Raw genomic sequence first — 19,224 nt, 5'->3', positions numbered from 1 at the left:
GAAGATGGGAATGAGTGGAGGTCCCCTTGCTGGTCACTATTACTGGTTTAATCTGTTGTGTTAACCCTTTATCAACTGACAGGACTTTAAAGTCCCACATCCTACAAACATGCTACATGACACACATGGTTTCTGACTCGGCGAGACTTGTGCATCCCTGCTATGTGTAGTGTTTACTACTCACAACAAACGGCAGATGCTGCTGGAAGTATATGCAAGTGAGCAGTAAGCAATTTCTCAGACCTAAGTGTCAGTGATGCAGCCATATTGACCGCATAAAAGTGGAGTGGTCTTAGATTTATGAAAATTAAATATTAGAATAACTGTAAGTACCCCAGAATTTTATATATATTATTCTTAGCTCATATAAATATGGTTATAAAATAATTTTGGCCAAATATGATCGGAAAGATATTTTATCAGCAAAACATCACCTGTGACTTTGTAGTCTCGACAGGCTTCTGGTGTCTACTTTGCCCGAAAATATATTTTCCTCACTTTGAAATTAGTGGCTTGCCCAGGATTTTTGAAACCAATGTATATACTATTTTCTTAGCAATCAGCCCTCATTTTGCCATTTTTCCTAATTTTGACGTTCTTCTTTATGAAAACTGGGCTAAATGGGGACTATGACCCTCCCCCACTCCTTGCACACCCCAATACTCTAGGCAGCTCTTTTTGATGTTGTAGGGCTATGGCACAAAGATCGATATCAATGAGGATATTATACCTGCCGCAAAATTAGTTTGGTATTGACGCTTGTGAAGCACATGGAGAAATCGGGTCTACGTCACTGCGGTAGGGTGGGTTGCTGGCATGCGAGCCAATCAAAATCTTCCCACTGCTTCACCCAAGCCCTGGTTACCTAGCAACAGAAAACATTTATCTCGTTGTTGCCGCTTATCGGGCCATTCTTCCTGCATTCAGTTTTCATGTTGTTGGGAGAGGACCTGCTGATTGTTTGTTGTGTTACGTTGCTGTGATATTTTAACTGGTCCGTTTGTTTAGTGTTTACTGAATTTAGAGTATTCTTTGTTGTATATAGCGTGTTGTTTTAGTGTGTTATTTTTTGTACATAATTTTCTGTGTTCTGCTTGAGTGTGTCATGTGCTTGTGTGAAGAATGTCAAGCACAGGAGGCAATACTCGAGATGACAATGTACCAAAGAGGCCATGCACTAAAAGAAAAAGGAATTCTTCTCAAAGGCCAAACGCGGGAGATGGTTTGTTCTGACCGCAAATAATTTGAGCAAGAGAAAAACAATGGGGGTTCAATCATTTCTGTAAATAAAGTTCTGGACAGGACTGCTGCTGCTGTCGGCGTGTCTAAGAACACTATTGTTGCATAGGGAAAGAAAAATATAATGTGGTACAAATAAATAAATAAATGCGAGGCTTCAAAACTCGAAACCCCAGGAAATAAGAGGAATATCAGTAAATGTGCGATAAAATTAGATACCTTTCAGGAAGATGCTACTCGTCGCCAAATTTACTCTTATTATAGGAGGAAAGATCATCCCACTGTTGGGAAACTGCGAGTTTCGTTGAAAGATTCGGGACTTCCTCAAAGTGGGGAAACATCTTTAAGGACAGTCATAAAATCTCTGGGAAAAAATTAATGGACACAAAATAAATTAAAGTATGAAGGCATATGGGGATGTGGAGGTAGGGCTCCACACATTCTCGACCTCGACCTAGGCCATATTATGGAGGTAATGTGGTTCACCAAACACCTTTACCCCAGGTACTCAATTGGGCTGAGTCGACCCTGGAGCCGCTCGGGATATTTGAAAAAGTTCCACAAACCACCGTGGGTCTCACGCGTGAAAGTCAGACACACCACCAACTGGACTTTGTGCAATTCAGTTGTGGTATAATTGAAAGATGAGAAGACTTTAACAGCAACTTTGGAAAGAAATGATTATTGAAAGTGTATATATTCAATATTTTCAGAATGGATTGAAAAGCTAACCTGTAAACAATGTTCGTTTCGTTAATTCGTTCATGTTGTAAGGGAAATGGAAATGAAGAGAGAAAACAATAACACATTTCATCATTGTTGTTGTCATCGTTGTTATCCCGTTTTCCTCGAAAAACAAATACACAGTTCAGCATTGTTGTTCTTTTTCATAACATGTTTTCCTCGACACAGCGTCAGACGGCTGCACTGCATACCGTACCGCATGATATGGCAACACCGTGACGCATGTTCCTTCAGCCCTCAATACCAAACTAATTTTGCGGCAGTTATAATAGGTGACTGGCAGAAATTCTCTTGGATGAAGACACACCATTTGAGGATAATAGTGATGAAAGTAAGGTAGACGAGTGCACAAGGAGTGTTGGCGGGGGTCATAACCCTCCTCCCCTGCACCTAGTATTTTTAAGAAACACCATCAAAATGGTGGGATCGATTGGCTGGCTACTAAAAAAAAGTTTATGTAACTATCCCCCTTACCAAAATCCAAGGTATGTCACTGATTTCAGGTCAAGAGTGGCTCATTTGTCTTTTAATTTATATATGAGGGTCATTCAGAAAGTAACCACCATTGTGGCGTGGCGCTAGTAGTAGTGGGCAGAGCACAACAGTGTTTCTTAAAAATACTAGGTGCAGGGGAGGAGGGTTATGACCCCCGCCAACACTCCTTGTGCAATCTGTGATTCAGTAAGCTTCCAGCTGTGCTAGTGAGAGCATCATAGTGCCGCGTGTGTGCTCGTTATAACGTCACAAAATGTGTGCTGCCATCGAAAATCCCGCCAAATGTGAGGTACGAGGAGTGATAATTTTTCATTGGGCAAAAATTCATGGAACGTGTACGACAATCACTTCTGAAGTTTACTGTAACACTTTGCAGAAACGGAGAAGAGTCATCCAGAACAAACGTCGCGGTCTTCCAACATCTGGGTTTGTGTTCGTGCGTGGCAACGCTCATCCTCACACTGCTCGGTGAACACAAGACCTTTTGAGCCAATTCAAATTAGACGTTTTTGATCATCCCCCGTACACCCTGGACTTTGCTCCTCCTGACTTTTATCTGTTCACTCACATGAAGAAGCGGCTTGGGCACAGCACTTCACTGACGATGAGGATCTTCAAAATGCTGTGACAGGTTGGTTGAATTCCCAGGCGGCCGAGTTTATGCAGAAGGGATTTGTAAGTTGGTGAAACGCTATGACAAATGCTTGAATTTACATGGCAACTATGTTGAAAAATAGAGGACAGCTGTACCTTTGAGATGTAAAGTAAAAATTTGTTGTATCTATGCAGGTTTTTTTAAAAAAAAAAAGCCAAACGGTGGTTACTTTCCGAATGACTCTCGTATTTGTCTTCCAAAGCATGTAACAGGTAGTGTGTAGATATTTCGTATAAGTGTTGGAGGGAGTATATATTTTATAACTAAGCACCATCTGATTTATCATTTCTCTGTTTACACATAACATGCTAATGGCCTGTCAGGACTTTCAGGTCCCATTAATTGTAATTAGTATTATTAGGTCCATTAATTGTAATTAGTATTATTACAATATCAGATTATTTTTTGTTGTCAGTCCTGCCAAAGGAATTCTTACCCATACATATAAATAAATCAAACTGCCATTTTTGTTCCATAACAAAAAATCAGGATATAAAGGGTAACAGTAAAATTAGTCCGAACATAAAAAATTTATAATCTGCTGTACATGAAACACAACTGTATTTTCAGATGCTGACCAACTTCTGTATCATGCAAGCAATTAAATACTAGTGTAGTTTTCTAATTCTTACTTCAAGGTTGCATAAAATACACTGCAAGGTTTTTCTGTATAATTCATTCACCTCATTTCAGAGTGGGTTCTACAGGATTATAGACCACATTCAGGACAATCAAACATTTTCTGGTGGGAACCAGTGTTGTCACAATCTGTCAGAATTTTCCCTTTGAAAGGGCAAAATTTATCTTTTTGGCCCAATTTTCCCTTCATCTGAAGAAATCATATTATTATAATTAGGACTTGGGAAGTTGATGACCTAAAAATTTCAATAAAGTACCTATTCAGGGGATCCGAAGAAGATCACGTGTGCTAAAACTCTTTTTGTAAAGTTGCAGACTGATTAAAAAATGAAAACTTATTTTTTTTAAATGAAACAAAACAGAAAAAAAATACCGAAAAATTATTAAAATGGGCAGAAAATGCCTAAAAATGAAAACTAAAAGCAGTGTTTTCTGGTTCTAACTGAAGGGAAATATTTAATAATTTGTTTTGGTAAATTTATTTTTTCATAGTAAAAAATTCCTCTTTTCCATTTTCACATAAAATTCGGTCCAAATTCCCTGCAAAAAAGGGGAATTTCAGACAGCTCAAGCGCGACAAGGGAGATAAAGGAGGCTGGAGAGTGGTGATGACCACATCACCTTCAGTTGGACCGACACTGAGACATGCTTACAGGTATACCTAAAGACCTAACACAATTTATTGTGTGCACAATAGAATGACCTCAAAATTATTTTTTTTTTAAAAAAACTTCCCTTTATGTGGCAACACTGGTGGGGACCACAAAAAAAAAACTGACAGCACTGTGAAGACAATTTGGAAGTTATGAGAAGTCACACATATCAACAAACAAAAATCCATTTAGTAGTCACTCTAGCTCCTGCATTGTTAAATTTAGTTTTTAGTTTGGAACAATCTGAATTTAAACATACATACAATTTGCCTCTCTTGGTGCCTACAGGAATTTAAATTACTTGGTAAAAAAATTGTGGCTGGGTGCGTATTACTCACTATATAATATAAACAATACTAAAAATAGTATAAAATTAGTTTAAAAAAACTACTTATGTAAGTGAGTATGCAATAGTTGAAGAACGACATTTCAGGGTACAACTGCCCCCTTCATCAGGTTCACAGTTCTTTCTAAGCACTAAAACATAATGTTGCATTGTAAAGTGTAATATGAGGATTAGGTAGAGGGTTGGGTTAAAAACACTTAAAAATTGTTTGTTTTGTATCAACATAATGCTGTGTTGTAAAGTGTTTTTAACCCAACCCTCTACCTAATCCTCATTTTACACTTTACAATGCAACATTATGTTTTAGTGCTTAGAAAGGATTGTGAACCTGATGAAGGGGGGAGTTGTACCCTGAAACGTCGTTCTTCAACAATTGCATACTCACTTACGTAAGTAGTTTTTAAAATTAATTTTATACTATTTTTAGTATTGTTTATACTTGGTAAAAAATCTACTAAAGGGGCAAAGTGCCCCTGAATCTCTATTCTTAAAATTAAATGCAATGGTGTAATTTTATTCTATCTTGTGAGTTAACAATCTAAAATTGTTTTTGCATAATACATAATTTACATCATAACATAACCTGCAAGCCCTTGTGGGCCAAAGCATACCTGCTGACTGCTAGCCTCACACCCACATGCCTTGGCAGAGGTGGGCGATCATCAAACCAGTTATGGGGTGACGTGTGGTCAGCACGACGAACCCCTCCGTCATTGTTGTATAGAGCGACCACAAGGAAAAGAACCTTCGGCGAAAAGTCTCTGCACAACTTCCCTTTCTTCCCTTCAACTCTGGCCATAAGGAACTCCACTTTGCCCCTCCCCTCCACGCATGAGTGAGGTGCACAGAAGTTGCCGGTCTGTGCAGGCTTCTTTGCTTGTGGTTCCACTATAGGATGCCGTGGCCAAGTTGCACTACTCAATCGCAGCTCCCAAATTTCCTCACGATGGCGGGTGGCCACCGGTTCCATACATTGGCCAAAATCTCGGGAAAAAAATTGTTATGTTTTTCCACTAGGAGATTCAAACCAGTGGCCAGGGCCCAAAACCTGACACCTTAGACTGCAAGGAAATGGTGTGGGACTAATTTAGTTGAGCATGGAAGGTATTTTTACATATTGTATATTTTAACTTTTTTATTTACTTCCGTTTTGTATTGTGTCCTGCCTGTGACACCAAACATCAAATTTATTTTGCATCATTTGAATATTGACAGAAATTAAAATAATTTATTTTATTAAGTAAAGCGGCAGTATTTTATGTAACTCGTGTCACAAAATTGTTCATTTGTATCTATAAATCTGGGAAAGTATTTTAAGGGTAGTTATGTTTGATCATCAGTGTTTAAATGCATGCCCATGCAATTAGGCAGGTGGAAGAAGTTCACACTTTTGCCATGTCGAAGCACAACCCCGTGTGTTCGGAGGTTTAAGAGAATGAAAGATCTCGTAGAGTTGGTCTTATAATCCATGGGATACAAACCGAAAGGTTAGGGATGAAACAAAAGTGCCCTGGAGAGGTGTCAGTCTGATGCTCGAACTAGGTAACGCAGCCCGGTTATATTGCCATACAGTGTGTGGGAACTAAGCCAAGCGTCAGGTTAACCTTGCAGCAGGTTTTATGTATCAATCCGCGCGAGAACTGAGCTCAGAATCTTCCGTGCCAGTCTTTCCTCAACCGCCGAGCTGCTTACATCGGAGACACTGAGAAAATCTACAGTATTGCCAACCGCACAACACATCAAAACCCGCATGCATGTCAAGTGGATTGTATTTTTGCTTCTCTTTGTCTCCTGAAACATAACATTTTAAAAGTACTTTCTGCGCATATATTATTTAATAAATGTGTCATTAATATAAGAGCGAAACAACTTCTAAACATGAGAGCATGTGTGTATATTTCGAGCACGCAAAAATAAAAATAAACAAAGATAAAAGTAAACAACGATAGGCCCCTCTTGAATTTAATGACAAATTATTGTTTTTGGTTTAGAAAGAAATAGATTTATGAAAAACTTGGTTGCTTCGTTCGCAATACATCCGTTACTGTAAGACACACGCACTTCAAGTTGTACCACCAAAAAAGCATGATTTGTTATTGGTGATATATACAATCAGGTGCATTGTCTGTCGCTATTACTCTGGTTTCAATTTATGAATCACTTCACTAAACCAGGATTCAAATCTTGGTCTGTCTATTTGTTGCTGATAATCACCCTTCCCTTTCTTTGCGCTGAAAAGTAAATATGCGCCTTCAACAAAGCTTTCATTGCCGCCAGTGGGTGAAACAATATGCCTCCCCCTTCCCCTCATCGTCGGTTTCTTCAGCCCTGGCGGTGGTTTTGCATGGTGGTATCCTTCCATGGTTTATTCCCCCTTCCCCCACTCACCGAGTTGAAGGACGTCTCGTCCAAATAATAAACATGTTTCTTCTCACTGCGATATATTTTAATACCGCGGAGATTCTTTTGTCGTCAAACAACAAACAATCGTTTCCTCTTGCTAAACTCAAACCGCAAATCATTCAACACCCGTGATACAATTCGTGTGCACATTGACGGCAAATCACCTCACGCCCTGTTTTACTTTGATCTTGTTGCCGCAAGGAGGATTATGCATTTAAAACAACTTGCTTGACTTTGAAGAACATTTCCTTTCGGATGAAGCCCAAAATAACATTCGGGTAAAACCGCGCGCTGAACAGGAGATTCAGCCATTCTCGCCGCTCTACAATAAACATAGGGTTAAAATAGTGGGATGTGCAACACTGGTATCAGCGATTTCACGCGCTCTGCAATGCATTCAGTCTCGCTCGACTCGCTCTAAAGTTTCAATGTCTCTTCAACGCAATACAGATTCGAGTTGGCGAATCTGCGGTTCTAAGTTCGTCTGCACAGTGATTGCAACCAATTAAGTCCATACCTGCTAATCAATGTATTATTTTGTCTGTATATTACAAATTAAATAACTGTTTTCTTGCAAGTATGCAGTTGTGTCGGAATAGAATCCGTCTCAGTGGAACTATATTCTTGCGCGCACGTTTGGATCTACATATGCTAAAACCTGCTGCAAGGTTGACCTGACGCTTAGCTTAGTGACTTTTGTTTTGCTTTTGCTTTACTTTTCCCATATGTGCCACTGGCCTAGTTCTGTCCAGTTGCCTATTTTCACGGTCGTGCATTTAGTTTCATAATTCAATGCACACTAACTGTCAGAATAAAATGTTACTTAACTCTTAGCAGAATAGTTTCTTTAATGTTAAAAATGCAGTCTGTGCATCCCACCTGTGACAATAGAATGGATCTTAACCAATGAGTTGGATTTAATACAATTTCCACTCCCTACATTCTATGTGTTGGGCTCCCGCATAGCCAAATGGTTAGCGCTCTCGCCTTTTTATACGAGTGGCCCTGGGTGTGATTCCTGGAGTTGACCCAGCATCGTGAGCACAATTGGGAAGCTACTTGAAAAGAAGTAGGAGGCTCCGGTCTCGAAAACCCAGAAAACAGCGGTGATGGGACTCAATGTGCTGAGCATGCATCACCCAATAAAAAGCCAATCTGGCAGGTCCTGGCCCTTGCAGGGTTGTTACTCAATGGAACTTAATATTATTAGATTCTATGTATCACTTATGTCTGTATGACGAATGCCATATAGGTTTCCCAAGTTTCAACACACTGGTAGACTCGATGTTTTCAACAACTTGCAATACTGTTTTTACACATAAATCTTAGTGCAAAGGAGAATATAGTATACATACCGTCCTGTCTTCTAGGTACATCGTTTTTGACAGAAAATCTATTCCTATGGTTGCCTGAAAAGATAGAAGTTGAGTATTATTATTTTCTCCACACATAGACAATAGAAATGTATTCTAAATGTAACCGAAATAGAGAAAACCCTTCAAAATATTTTTCATGTCGTACCAAATATAAATTTGTTGCTTTTTTTACAGCTTGTTTCACTTGAATTCTGATTTTCAATGTGACAATTATTCCTTGTATGCATGTTACACTTCTGTGTTAAAAGAATTCAAGTTTAGTTTTTTTGGATGTTGATTTTGTATTTCTCTATCAGTGGCAGCTATTCAGGTGAAGGAAGTGCCAACTTCACCACATACATGGGTGTCGGAAAGGGAGGGGGGGGGGGAGTTGAGCAGGTCCATCCACACACCCTGGAAGTTGGCATATTTCAATATTTACAAAAAAAAAAAATACTTTAAAATTTTTATTGTTAATAAGAAAAAATTATTTCAGTAGTTACTATTCAAGCATTAAAATGCATTAGATCAAACAAATTAAATGTAAAATACAGATTCTACTATTTTTAACTGAAGAATAAATGGTTTCACAGTTTTCAAAATTTCAAAACTTGTGTGAGAGAGCACACACCATAAACACTATGGCTAAAATTTTCCCGTAACTTCTGAAGCTTTTTTTTGAACAAGTTGTGGAAAAAATAAAAATATAATAACTATGCATTTCAGTACACTAACTGTGTGGAATGTAAAATAATAAAAGACAGTTGTGCTGGATCTGCTAGATTGAGTAGAAAAATCTCCCCCCCGATATAATGATGATGATGATAATTTAGAATAAAATCAGTTAATTTTTAGTTTATTATTTTGTAATAATAATCATTATTATTTCTATTATTCAAGTTTTATCTAATTGCTTGACTCCCTCCATTTTCCAGCAACGCCCATGACCACATAGAAATGAACTTGTGCATTGTTGCCTGTTACATGGTACATGCCCACGACACAGAAACCATCTGTAAGTGCATAGCTCTGGTTGGAATGCAGCACGGGAAAGCTTTAGTTGGGACAGGATGAGCACATGAGATTTTTAAAATCACAGCCTTCGAGATGGAAAAAAAAAATCTCTATTTCCACATTTAGTCAGGAAATATTCAAATTTCAGCTGATTGTTTTTGAATTTCTGTAATTAAAACTGCTAATATAAAGACATTTCCGATACTTAAGAGTGTTGAACCATCGAGAATTAACCACTATTAAACATGATCATTGGAATTTCCCCAAGTCGGGATCGGGGATTTTTTTACCTGTCTATAAAACTAAAGTCTGGTTAGCTCGATTAATCTGAATCGATTTGCTGCTCAATGGGCATGACACATTCGCATTTCTACATCCATCACTTTTCTGTCTTGGTAAATCGCGGCGATGAGAATGGATGGTTGACAGCAAACTCAAAACCAAATCTCCAAGTCAGGATTCGAACCAGGAGCTTTCGGTGGCCACGTAACACCTGAAGAGGCCCAGTCACACAGAAGACACAGCTCATCCATATATATAAACATGGATGTATGTGTGGAATCCATAATTTTCGGGGTCGCTAAGATGAATAGTGACACTTCCAATGCCGTTCAACTCCAAGACACCCCTGGCACCCCTAGGTGTGGGGGTGGGAAGGGGGTGACATGTAAAACGGCCAATATTAGTATGGAATCCATAGTTTTCGGGGCCGCTAAGAGGAATAGTGACACACCCAAGGCCGTTCAACTCCAAGTTCATTTTACACTATAGTTAGAATTCATTATTTTCCTGTCTAATAGAAGATTGGGATAAATAAATACCCACACAAAACAAGGCAATCAACTAGTATTTAATAATGGTTTTATTTAAAATTTTCTAAATCTACACATGCTTCATTTAAATAGAAATACACAAAGAACTCCATACCAAACTAAGCATATCAGTGCGTTTGAAACACAGTATTTACTCTAGAAAAACTCGAATAACCAATTAAATAAAATACTACATGTGTTTTGATCATAAAAAACGATGTTAAAAATGCACTTTATAGCACCTGTTGTATTTATTCTTCTCTTTTCTACCTTTCAAGTAAGTCGCGGTGACGAGGATAGGGGCAACCCCGATGAGTAGTGGCGAAGCCATCGGCATATAGCCCAGTCAATAGGTTTCATGTCGGGAATAATTCCGTAAAGGCTGAATTTTGGTCAGTTGTTATTTGGTCTAGGAATTAATTCGTGCGGTTGTTACGCACACATTGAAGCTGTAGTTCAAACACAATATACATAAATACCTTAAGAAAACTATTGCCCATCGCGAGCCACCACTTTCGCCCATCTGTCAGGCAAGTTACGGATTCCGTGGCGAAAGAAGTCCTCATCCTTTGAAGCGATGCAGTCAGAGACCGATTTTTCGATATCTTCTGAAGAAGTGAACCGCTGTCCAATCAAATCGTTATTCATGCAATTGAACAAGTAGTAGTCCGAAGGAGCAACGTCTGGTGAATAGGGCGGGTGGGGTAAAACTTCCCATCCGACATTTTCTAAATAGGTTTTGACCGGTTTTGCGACATGTGGGCAAGCGTTATCATGTTGAAAAATAAGTTTATCATGTCTGTTCTCCCATTCTGGTCGTTTCCTGGCCAGAGCTTGATTCAAACGCATTAATTGTCGTCGATAACGTTCTCCATTAATAGTTTCACCCAGTTGCAGCAGCTCATAGTACACCACACCTTTCATATCCCACCATATGCACAGCATAACCTTTGCACAGTGAATATCTCGTTTCGGTTGTGATGGACCTGGTTCACCTGGCTTCACCCAGGCCATTTTTCATTTCGGGTTCTCGTAATGGATCCACTTCTCATCGCCAGTAACAATGCGATGCAAAAACCCCTTTCTTTTCTGTCTTTGAAGCAGCAATTCGCAAATGGTTTTTAGTCTTTCAACGTCTCTGTCTTTCAATTCATGTGGAACCCAATGTGACATCTTTTGAATCATTCCCATGGCTTTGAGGCATTTGGAAACTGTTGTTTGATCAATGCCTAATGCTTCTGCAAGTTCTTCCTGCGTTTGACACGAATCCTGATCGAGCAATGCTCTCAATTCTTCGTCTTCAAATTCTTTTGGCTGTCCAGGTCGATCTTGGTCTTCCAGGCCAAAATCACCACTTCTAAACCATGCAAACCACTTCTGACATGTTCGCTCAGCTAGTGCATGGTCACCACACACTTCCACCAAAATACGATGACTTTCGGTAGCACTTTTCTGCATTTTAAAGTAATGAAGCAGAACACCCCGCAAAAACACTTTATCTGGCACGAACTGCGCCATGTTCAGTTGACTACAAAATGCTGTTGTTGACGCGTCAATCAACTGCCCTATACTACGAACGATGCATGCTGACAGGAGTTTTCAACGCATGTGTGGATACACAGAACTGTGGGACGATACGCTCGTTACGCCATCTCTTGTCCAGGTGCATGAATTAATTCCTAGACCAAATAGAACACTACTAGTAGTGCAAATTCCCAAAAGTCCCCAACCCTTCTCGTGGCGCATCCCCCCCCCCCCAACATCAATTTCGCAGACTCTTAGTTATTGACCTATATCTCCGTAACCAATGGTCGTAGGCAGGTAATCTTTTATTAGTCTTAATCCTCATTACATGGGCTACACAACAGATTCTGTTTAATTTTTCGATAATGTCGGTGGTTTTGCCTTAATTTAAAAAATAATCTTCAAAAACTGATTTTCTTTTTTCAAGTACTTTCTGAAGTTTTTGCCTTGTAACTTTTGAAAAGATTAAATGACAAAAAATTGTTTCGAATAAAAGTTGTAGCCTAATTTATAAGCTTTAAAACTATATCAGTTTTAATATATTTTAATTAAAGATGCACCATCAATATTTAATTAAAGATGCAACCACTTAAGACATGTTCAGTCGAGTAGGCAATCGCCATAATCGCCAACTGCACTTTGCCACTTTGTTTTCAATGCAGTTTACTACAAAACACTAGAAAAACACAATTTTACATGTGGGAAATTGTTTTTAATGAAATGACAACGATTTTCTGATTTTTTAGTAAATGCATGTATTTGGGACAATGAGAGCTGGTTTACATTGATAAACAAGTTTGAACACATGTCAAAATGGAGGGGAGAAATATAAAGAAAGGGCTACAGTACATAAAGACCTGTACATTCCATGTAAAGATAATAAGGTCTCTAAAAATGTGTTGTTTTCCTACTTTTCCTATTGAGATGTCCATCAGCTTCTCTGATCAGTTCCCAGATGTAATCGCCTAGCATCCGCTCATTATACTGTCCCTGGTTCCTTTTTTTCAAACAATCGTAAGTCCTGATGAAACCTTTCGCCCTGTTCCTCTGAGTATGCATCCATATGGGATTTGAAGACATCTAGATGCGAGTAGAGTACATGCACCTTTAGAGACATTCTGCATCCCATTGCTTTGTAGTTATTCAGAAGACCCTGTACTACATCTCTGTAATTTTCCACCGTGTGATTACCCAGGAAACTATTCACTATGTCCCTGAAGCTATTCCAGGCATTTCTTTCAACAGGTCGAAGCTTTCTGATGAAGCCGTCAGCGTTAAGAAGTTTCTTCACTTGAGGGCTCACAAAAATTCCACCCTTTAGCTTAGCCTCGGATAGTTTGGGGGAAACAGTCTGGAGGTACTTGAAAGCTTCCACATTTGTATGTAATAATCTTTTCACAAATTGCTTGATGAGACCAAGCTTAATATGCAGGGGAGGCATTGGGATCTTTTCCTGTTTGAGAAGGCGTTCCCACTTCATGGTTTTCTGTCCAATCTCTAACTCCGTCCTTAATGGCCACTCCCTATCAAAAATGCAATCATTTTAAAGTCACCGATTATCTCCCAGTGATGTTCAGCATAGCTTACAACCTGCAGAAGATGTTGAACACGGGAGTAATCTTCCTTTAGATGAGTCAAATGAGCGATTGGAATTGATGATCACTCATTTCCATTGTGAAGGAGGACAGCTATGAAGATCCGCCAGTCCCTTGGGTTATATTTAAACCCTATTTCTTTGAAAAGGCCATCCACACAGTGGCATTAGCATATTGTCTCTGTGAGAGGGAAGTATTGTGAGAAAGTTTCATGATGCTTCCTCTGAAGGGACATCTTGCAGGTTTTATCCAATAGGTTCCACAGCTTTAATAGCAATGTTACAATTTCTGCATTGGATTTCGTTAGTCCTAGATCCCTGATTAAGTCATTTAACTCAGTTTGCGTGGGGAAGTGAGGTGTATCATTTGCATCCCCTGAGAGGCCTTATTCGTAGTAGATGTCTGTATCCGATTCAATACTGGTATCTACACGTTCATCTCATACTGGGGGATGAGGAGGAACAGGAAGCTCCTCACTGTGTGGAATGGGACGGAGATGATGGCAGGTTAGGATTCAAAAAAACAGATTTTTGTACCCCTCAAGTGATTGGACAAGTCTACAATAGGGGGGATCGAAAAAAGCAAATTTTTTATGATGCTTTTGGGGTAGAGCGGAAAAGTTGCCTCTATACATAAGTAACTTCTGTTCAAAATTTCACCACCCTAGGATAATGTCTTCTGTTCTGGCAAGGGACGTGAAATTTCAAAAAATTAGTAAAATCGGCATTTTTTTTATTTTTTTTTGAATTTTTTTTCAAATTTCACAGCACTTTGCGGTAGTGTGCAAAAGTTGCACCTATGTATGGTTAATTACAGTGCAAAATTTGGCGCCCCACGGACAATATGTTCTGTTCTGGCAAGGAGCCTGAAATTACCCAAAAATCGACAAATACACTGTTTTTTCATTATTTAACTAACATTTATTAAACATAAACCAGAATTGTCATACACTCGCATACTATTAGATATAAGAATTAAGAAATAAGTATTCAAAATTAAAAGTACGAAAATGTGTGTTTTGTAGGTAATAATAATGTAAAATATGTGTCTTTAGGTTTTGTACTGTCTCTTGCACCTAAATTCAGGCATGGCCTTTCTCGATTTCAGAGTGAGAGTTCGGACATTGACAATGATCATTTAACAGGTCTTTACTTCGATGGCCGACGTGACAAAACATTGTTAACAGAAAAGGAGGATGATAAATACTACCAAAGAACAATTGTAGAGGAACACTATTCCTTGGTGAAACAACCAGGATCTAGCTACGTTGGTCATGTTACACCAGCTTCAGGATCAAGTCTGGCCATTGCTGAAAGTATTTACGACTATATCACAGCAGAAGTGCCCGGAGGTTTAAACCATATTCTTGTTCTAGGGTGTGATGGAACGGTCGTAAATACTGGAGTTCACAATGGGGTACTGCGTCGTCTTGAACTGAAGATCGGGATAGCTGTGCAATGGGCTGTTTGTCAACTCCATTTCAACGAATTGCCTCTCCGCCACTTGTTCGAGTCCCTCGATGGTCCCACCTCCGGACACAATTCCTACACTGGTTGCATTGGAAAATCTTTGAAGGCGTGTGAGCTGCTTCCAGTGGTAACATTTGAGCCAGTTAACTGCACCTTGCCATCAGATGATATATCCACTTTGAGTAAGGACCAGAAGTATCTGAGGGATATTGCTCTCGCCGTTAGCTCAGGCATGTGTCCTCCAGGTCTTGCTAAGTGCGATCCAGGTCCCCTAAACATGTCCCGTGGTTGACAACAGCCAACAGGATATTAAGACTGTATGTTTCCACCACGGAACCATCAGACAACTTACGTACCATAGTAAAGTTCGTTATCAGGGTGTATGTGCCATCTTGGTTCCGCATCAAAATCCATCATTCAATTAAGGATGGAGCTCGGCATCTTTACCATTTCATTCAGTCATCCAGATACTTGGATCAAGTTAACCGCAACGTCATCGACCCAGTGATTTCTCGGAATGCTTACTTCGCATCTCCAGAAAACATTCTGTTCGCGATGCTGACTGATAAGAGAACACATATCAGAGCCCTTGGCATTCGAAGAGTCATAAAAGCACGAGAATCATGTGAGACGGTTGGTCCCGTTGGGATTAGAAAGTTCGATATTCCAAAAATAAACTTCGAAGCAAACGACTACATCGAACTAATTGACTGGTCGTCCAGCGAAGTAACTCCACCACCAATACTCGATGATGTGACTACAGAAGATTTGAAAAGTATGCTGAAAGAACCAATACCAATTGACTGGACTTTTACAAAGTTCCCATGCCACACACAAGCTGTGGAAAGAACAGTAAAATTGGTTACGGAGGCCTCAAAGAAAGTGTGTGGTCATAAAAAACGGGATGGATTTATTCGCTGCACTCTGAAATCGAGAAAGGCCATGCCTGAATTTAGGTGCAAGAGACAGTACAAAACCTAAAGACACATATTTTACATTATTATTACCTACAAAACACACATTTTCGTACTTTTAATTTTGAATACTTATTTCTTAATTCTTATATCTAATAGTATGCGAGTGTATGACAATTCTGGTTTATGTTTAATAAATGTTAGTTAAATAATGAAAAAACAGTGTATTTGTCAATTTTTGGGTAATTTCAGGCCCCTTGCCAGAACAGAACATATTGTCCGTGGGGCGCCAAATTTTGCACTGTAATTAACCATACATAGGTGCAACTTTTGCACACTACCGCAAAGTGCTGTAAAATTTGAAAAAAAATTCAAAAATAAAAAAAAATTGCAGATTTTACTAAATTTTTGAAATTTCACGTCCCTTGCCAGAACAGAAGACATTATCCTAGGGTGGTGAAATTTTGAACAGAAGTTACTTATGTATAGAGGCAACTTTTCCGCTCTACCGCAAAAGCATCATAAAAAATTTGCTTTTTTCGATACCCCCTAGTCTACAACACAGAAATAGTAGTTGGATAGGTGATCCGTAGGTACTCGCCAAATTCTAGGTACGCCAAATTTCATTTTCCTGTTTTCTCCTCTATACCAGGCTTTGAGAGTGGATCTACAGTACCCGCACACAACATGAGGTGCCTATTTTTTGTCTTGGTCTCCCACAGACATACCGAAATAAGATTTGAACGCTGAGCAGAAGTTGTTGCCCTCCTTTATCCTATGTGCCTTTGAACTAAGGAAGACGCCACACACATAGCAAAAACTGTTTGTATCATGCTTACAACGATGGGAAGATGCCATCCTTACATACTGAGACCCTCCAAAACAAAAACAAAACAGATTTTAGAATACTAGGTTGCAGTTTTACCTTATCATGAATTTTCCTATGCTTAATTCATGTTAACCAATACATTTCATATAATTGACCAGCATTGCCAGAAAAATAATTACATGAAGGTAGCAATACCACATACATATCAGTTTTGACCTAATTTATCATAAACAAAACAAAAATTCACTTAAACAAAAAAACAACATTTTTTTGTTACATGGTGTAATTCTCAAACCATACAATAGTATTGTATATTTGGTAATGTTACGAAATGTTCGTTAGAAGACTTTAGATGAACTGAACCCTATTTTGTATTTATAAATTTACCTTAAATAACATTATTAAGAGAAATTCAATTTATGAACAACCCAATTTGATTTCTGAAAGTAGAAGTAATTGAAATTCTATTAAATTGTTTTATTTTTTTAAAGAAAAAAGCATTCGTTGTAATTGATGATATGAATATACTATTTGTTTTACAAAATATTTTGTAATAAATTCTTCATTACATCGGTTCCCTTTTTGATCAGGTTTTAAATTCAAATCCTTCACATTTGGATAATAGAATACAGGCAAGATTTCCCATTCAACACCAAACACCTATACTCTCTCCTGGTAATCTCTGGAGCAATGCCGTGCATAACGGAAGAGAAGGGGAGAAAGCGAGCAAAGCAGTACACTCTGATGCAAGCAGCTGGTAACTGCAGTCCCTTGTGCCCATCCACGCAATCCCGTTTCCTCGCAAAATGTCATTGTTCGAGCCCCTCTTGGACAGACTTACTTTCGTTCGTTTGCTCCATAGATTCCCGGGACATAGTATAGTACTCTGTGCTTGGTTGTAATGGTCTTGAGCGGGAAAAACTCACTGCAGATTGCACAAAGTTTTGATGTATAAAAAGAAGTTTATTTCACGAAGGCTCTTTCCCAGGTGAACAATGTGAAGTTCTGTCTCAATTTAAGTTGTTACACTCAAAGAGTTTTGAGCTTTTTTAGTTCCTTGCATGCACTAGTCTTCCAAATTGAGATATCTTGAGTCAGGTTCTGTGTTACAATTGACAAGGTATACATCCTTATGCAATTAGTAGAGTACACACGTTGTAGTCTGATGGGCACGTGCAGTTTTCCTCACATGTCAAGCTTTACGAAATGAATCCCTTGTACCAAATAAGAAGGAATTTTGGTTAGCTCCAGAGTTTATACCTAGGCTCCTCCAGTAACACCACCGTCATGCATTTTAAGGCAGTCATTTCCAGGTGGAGCCTCCCAAGATGATGACTCTCTTATCGTCTCCATACAGTTGTGGCTAGCCGGGAAGCACTGAACTCAGTTCGATATTTTGAATACATCTATATGTACGGTACATATATTCAATATCAATATGCAAAAGTTTGAACTGTAGTGTTTCCAGAAGATCCACTAACCTGTCTCCTCATCCCTTTTAGATCCAAATATTTTTCTAATGATTTTATGTTCAAATACTCTTCATGGCAAATTAATGTTTTGTTTTTTTTGTTTTCTTTGTTAATTTTAACTTTGTTTCATAGATGATATGTGAGATGATAAAAGTTTATGAAGAGAAATGTGTTTTGAGCATTAGGCCATCCAGAAATATGTAGTTACTGGAAAATATCCCAATCGTTTTGACTTGTTTTGACATGGCTAGACTGGGATATTGTGATCCACTTTTGTCAACATGAGGATGTTAGAATAATGAAATTTCTGTGTCAAGCAAGAACCTCTACCACTTATAGCCATATGGTTGGTATCTTTGTAAGTGCCCTTATTGTCAACCCAGCTGATTTCTGATGGAGGAGTGCACAGCGACAGAGGTCCTTGGATACGTCAATGGCTGACAATGTATGTAAGTATTTGCTGGTGATAACTAGAGAGAAATCATAAAGTACACGCAAAGTTAACAGTGAATTGGATGTTCTAAGTGTTCAATGGAAAATCTTGCTTCCACTACATTATGTGAATGTGAAGAATACGATTTTGAGATCTGATCAAAGAAGGGAAACAAACGTATGAAAAATTCATAGCAAAATATTTTCTAAACAATTTTCACTATTTTCATATCATCAGTTACAATGAAAATGTGTTTTTATTTCATCCATATTTTCAGAAATCAAATTGTGTTTCTCTTAAAAATGTTATTTTAGGTAAATTTATAAATACAAAAAATAGTATTTTAATGGTTCAGTTCATCTAAAGTCTTCTAACAAACATTTCGTAAAGTTACCAAATATACAATACTATTGTATGGTTCCAGAATTATTAAGATATTTAACTGAGTTATTCGCATAAAGTATTATAGTGAGTTTTTCTACAAGACCACTATTTTTATTTTTCAAAAATAGATTTATTGATATATTATGAAAGTTTACACTATTTGGAGCATTTCTGTAAAATCCTGAAGTTGAAAAGTGCCATAGGTTCCGACATATATCAAATCAAAAATATCCAATATAGCGGACTGTT

General features: G+C 38.4%; 1 protein-coding gene across 2 annotated transcripts in view; it reads right to left on the bottom strand.

Annotated features, from left to right (window-relative positions):
- Rab6 (RAS oncogene family member Rab6) overlaps positions 1-19,224 on the bottom strand; it is a 158,229-nt gene that overhangs the window by 71,147 nt on the left and 67,858 nt on the right. For both annotated transcript variants that reach the window (XM_083115782.1, XM_083115783.1), the window contains exon 3: positions 8,530-8,583. In XM_083115782.1, coding sequence (XP_082971908.1) covers positions 8,530-8,583 — 54 coding nt within the window. The remainder of the gene's footprint in view (positions 1-8,529; positions 8,584-19,224) is intronic.

Source organism: Lepisma saccharinum (assembly GCF_977018435.1).
Source record: "Lepisma saccharinum chromosome 12 unlocalized genomic scaffold, izLepSacc3.1 SUPER_12_unloc_1, whole genome shotgun sequence".
Lineage (NCBI taxonomy): Eukaryota > Metazoa > Arthropoda > Insecta > Zygentoma > Lepismatidae > Lepisma > Lepisma saccharinum.
Note: the sequence above shows the minus strand (reverse complement) of the source record. Positions and strands in the feature narration are given on the sequence as shown.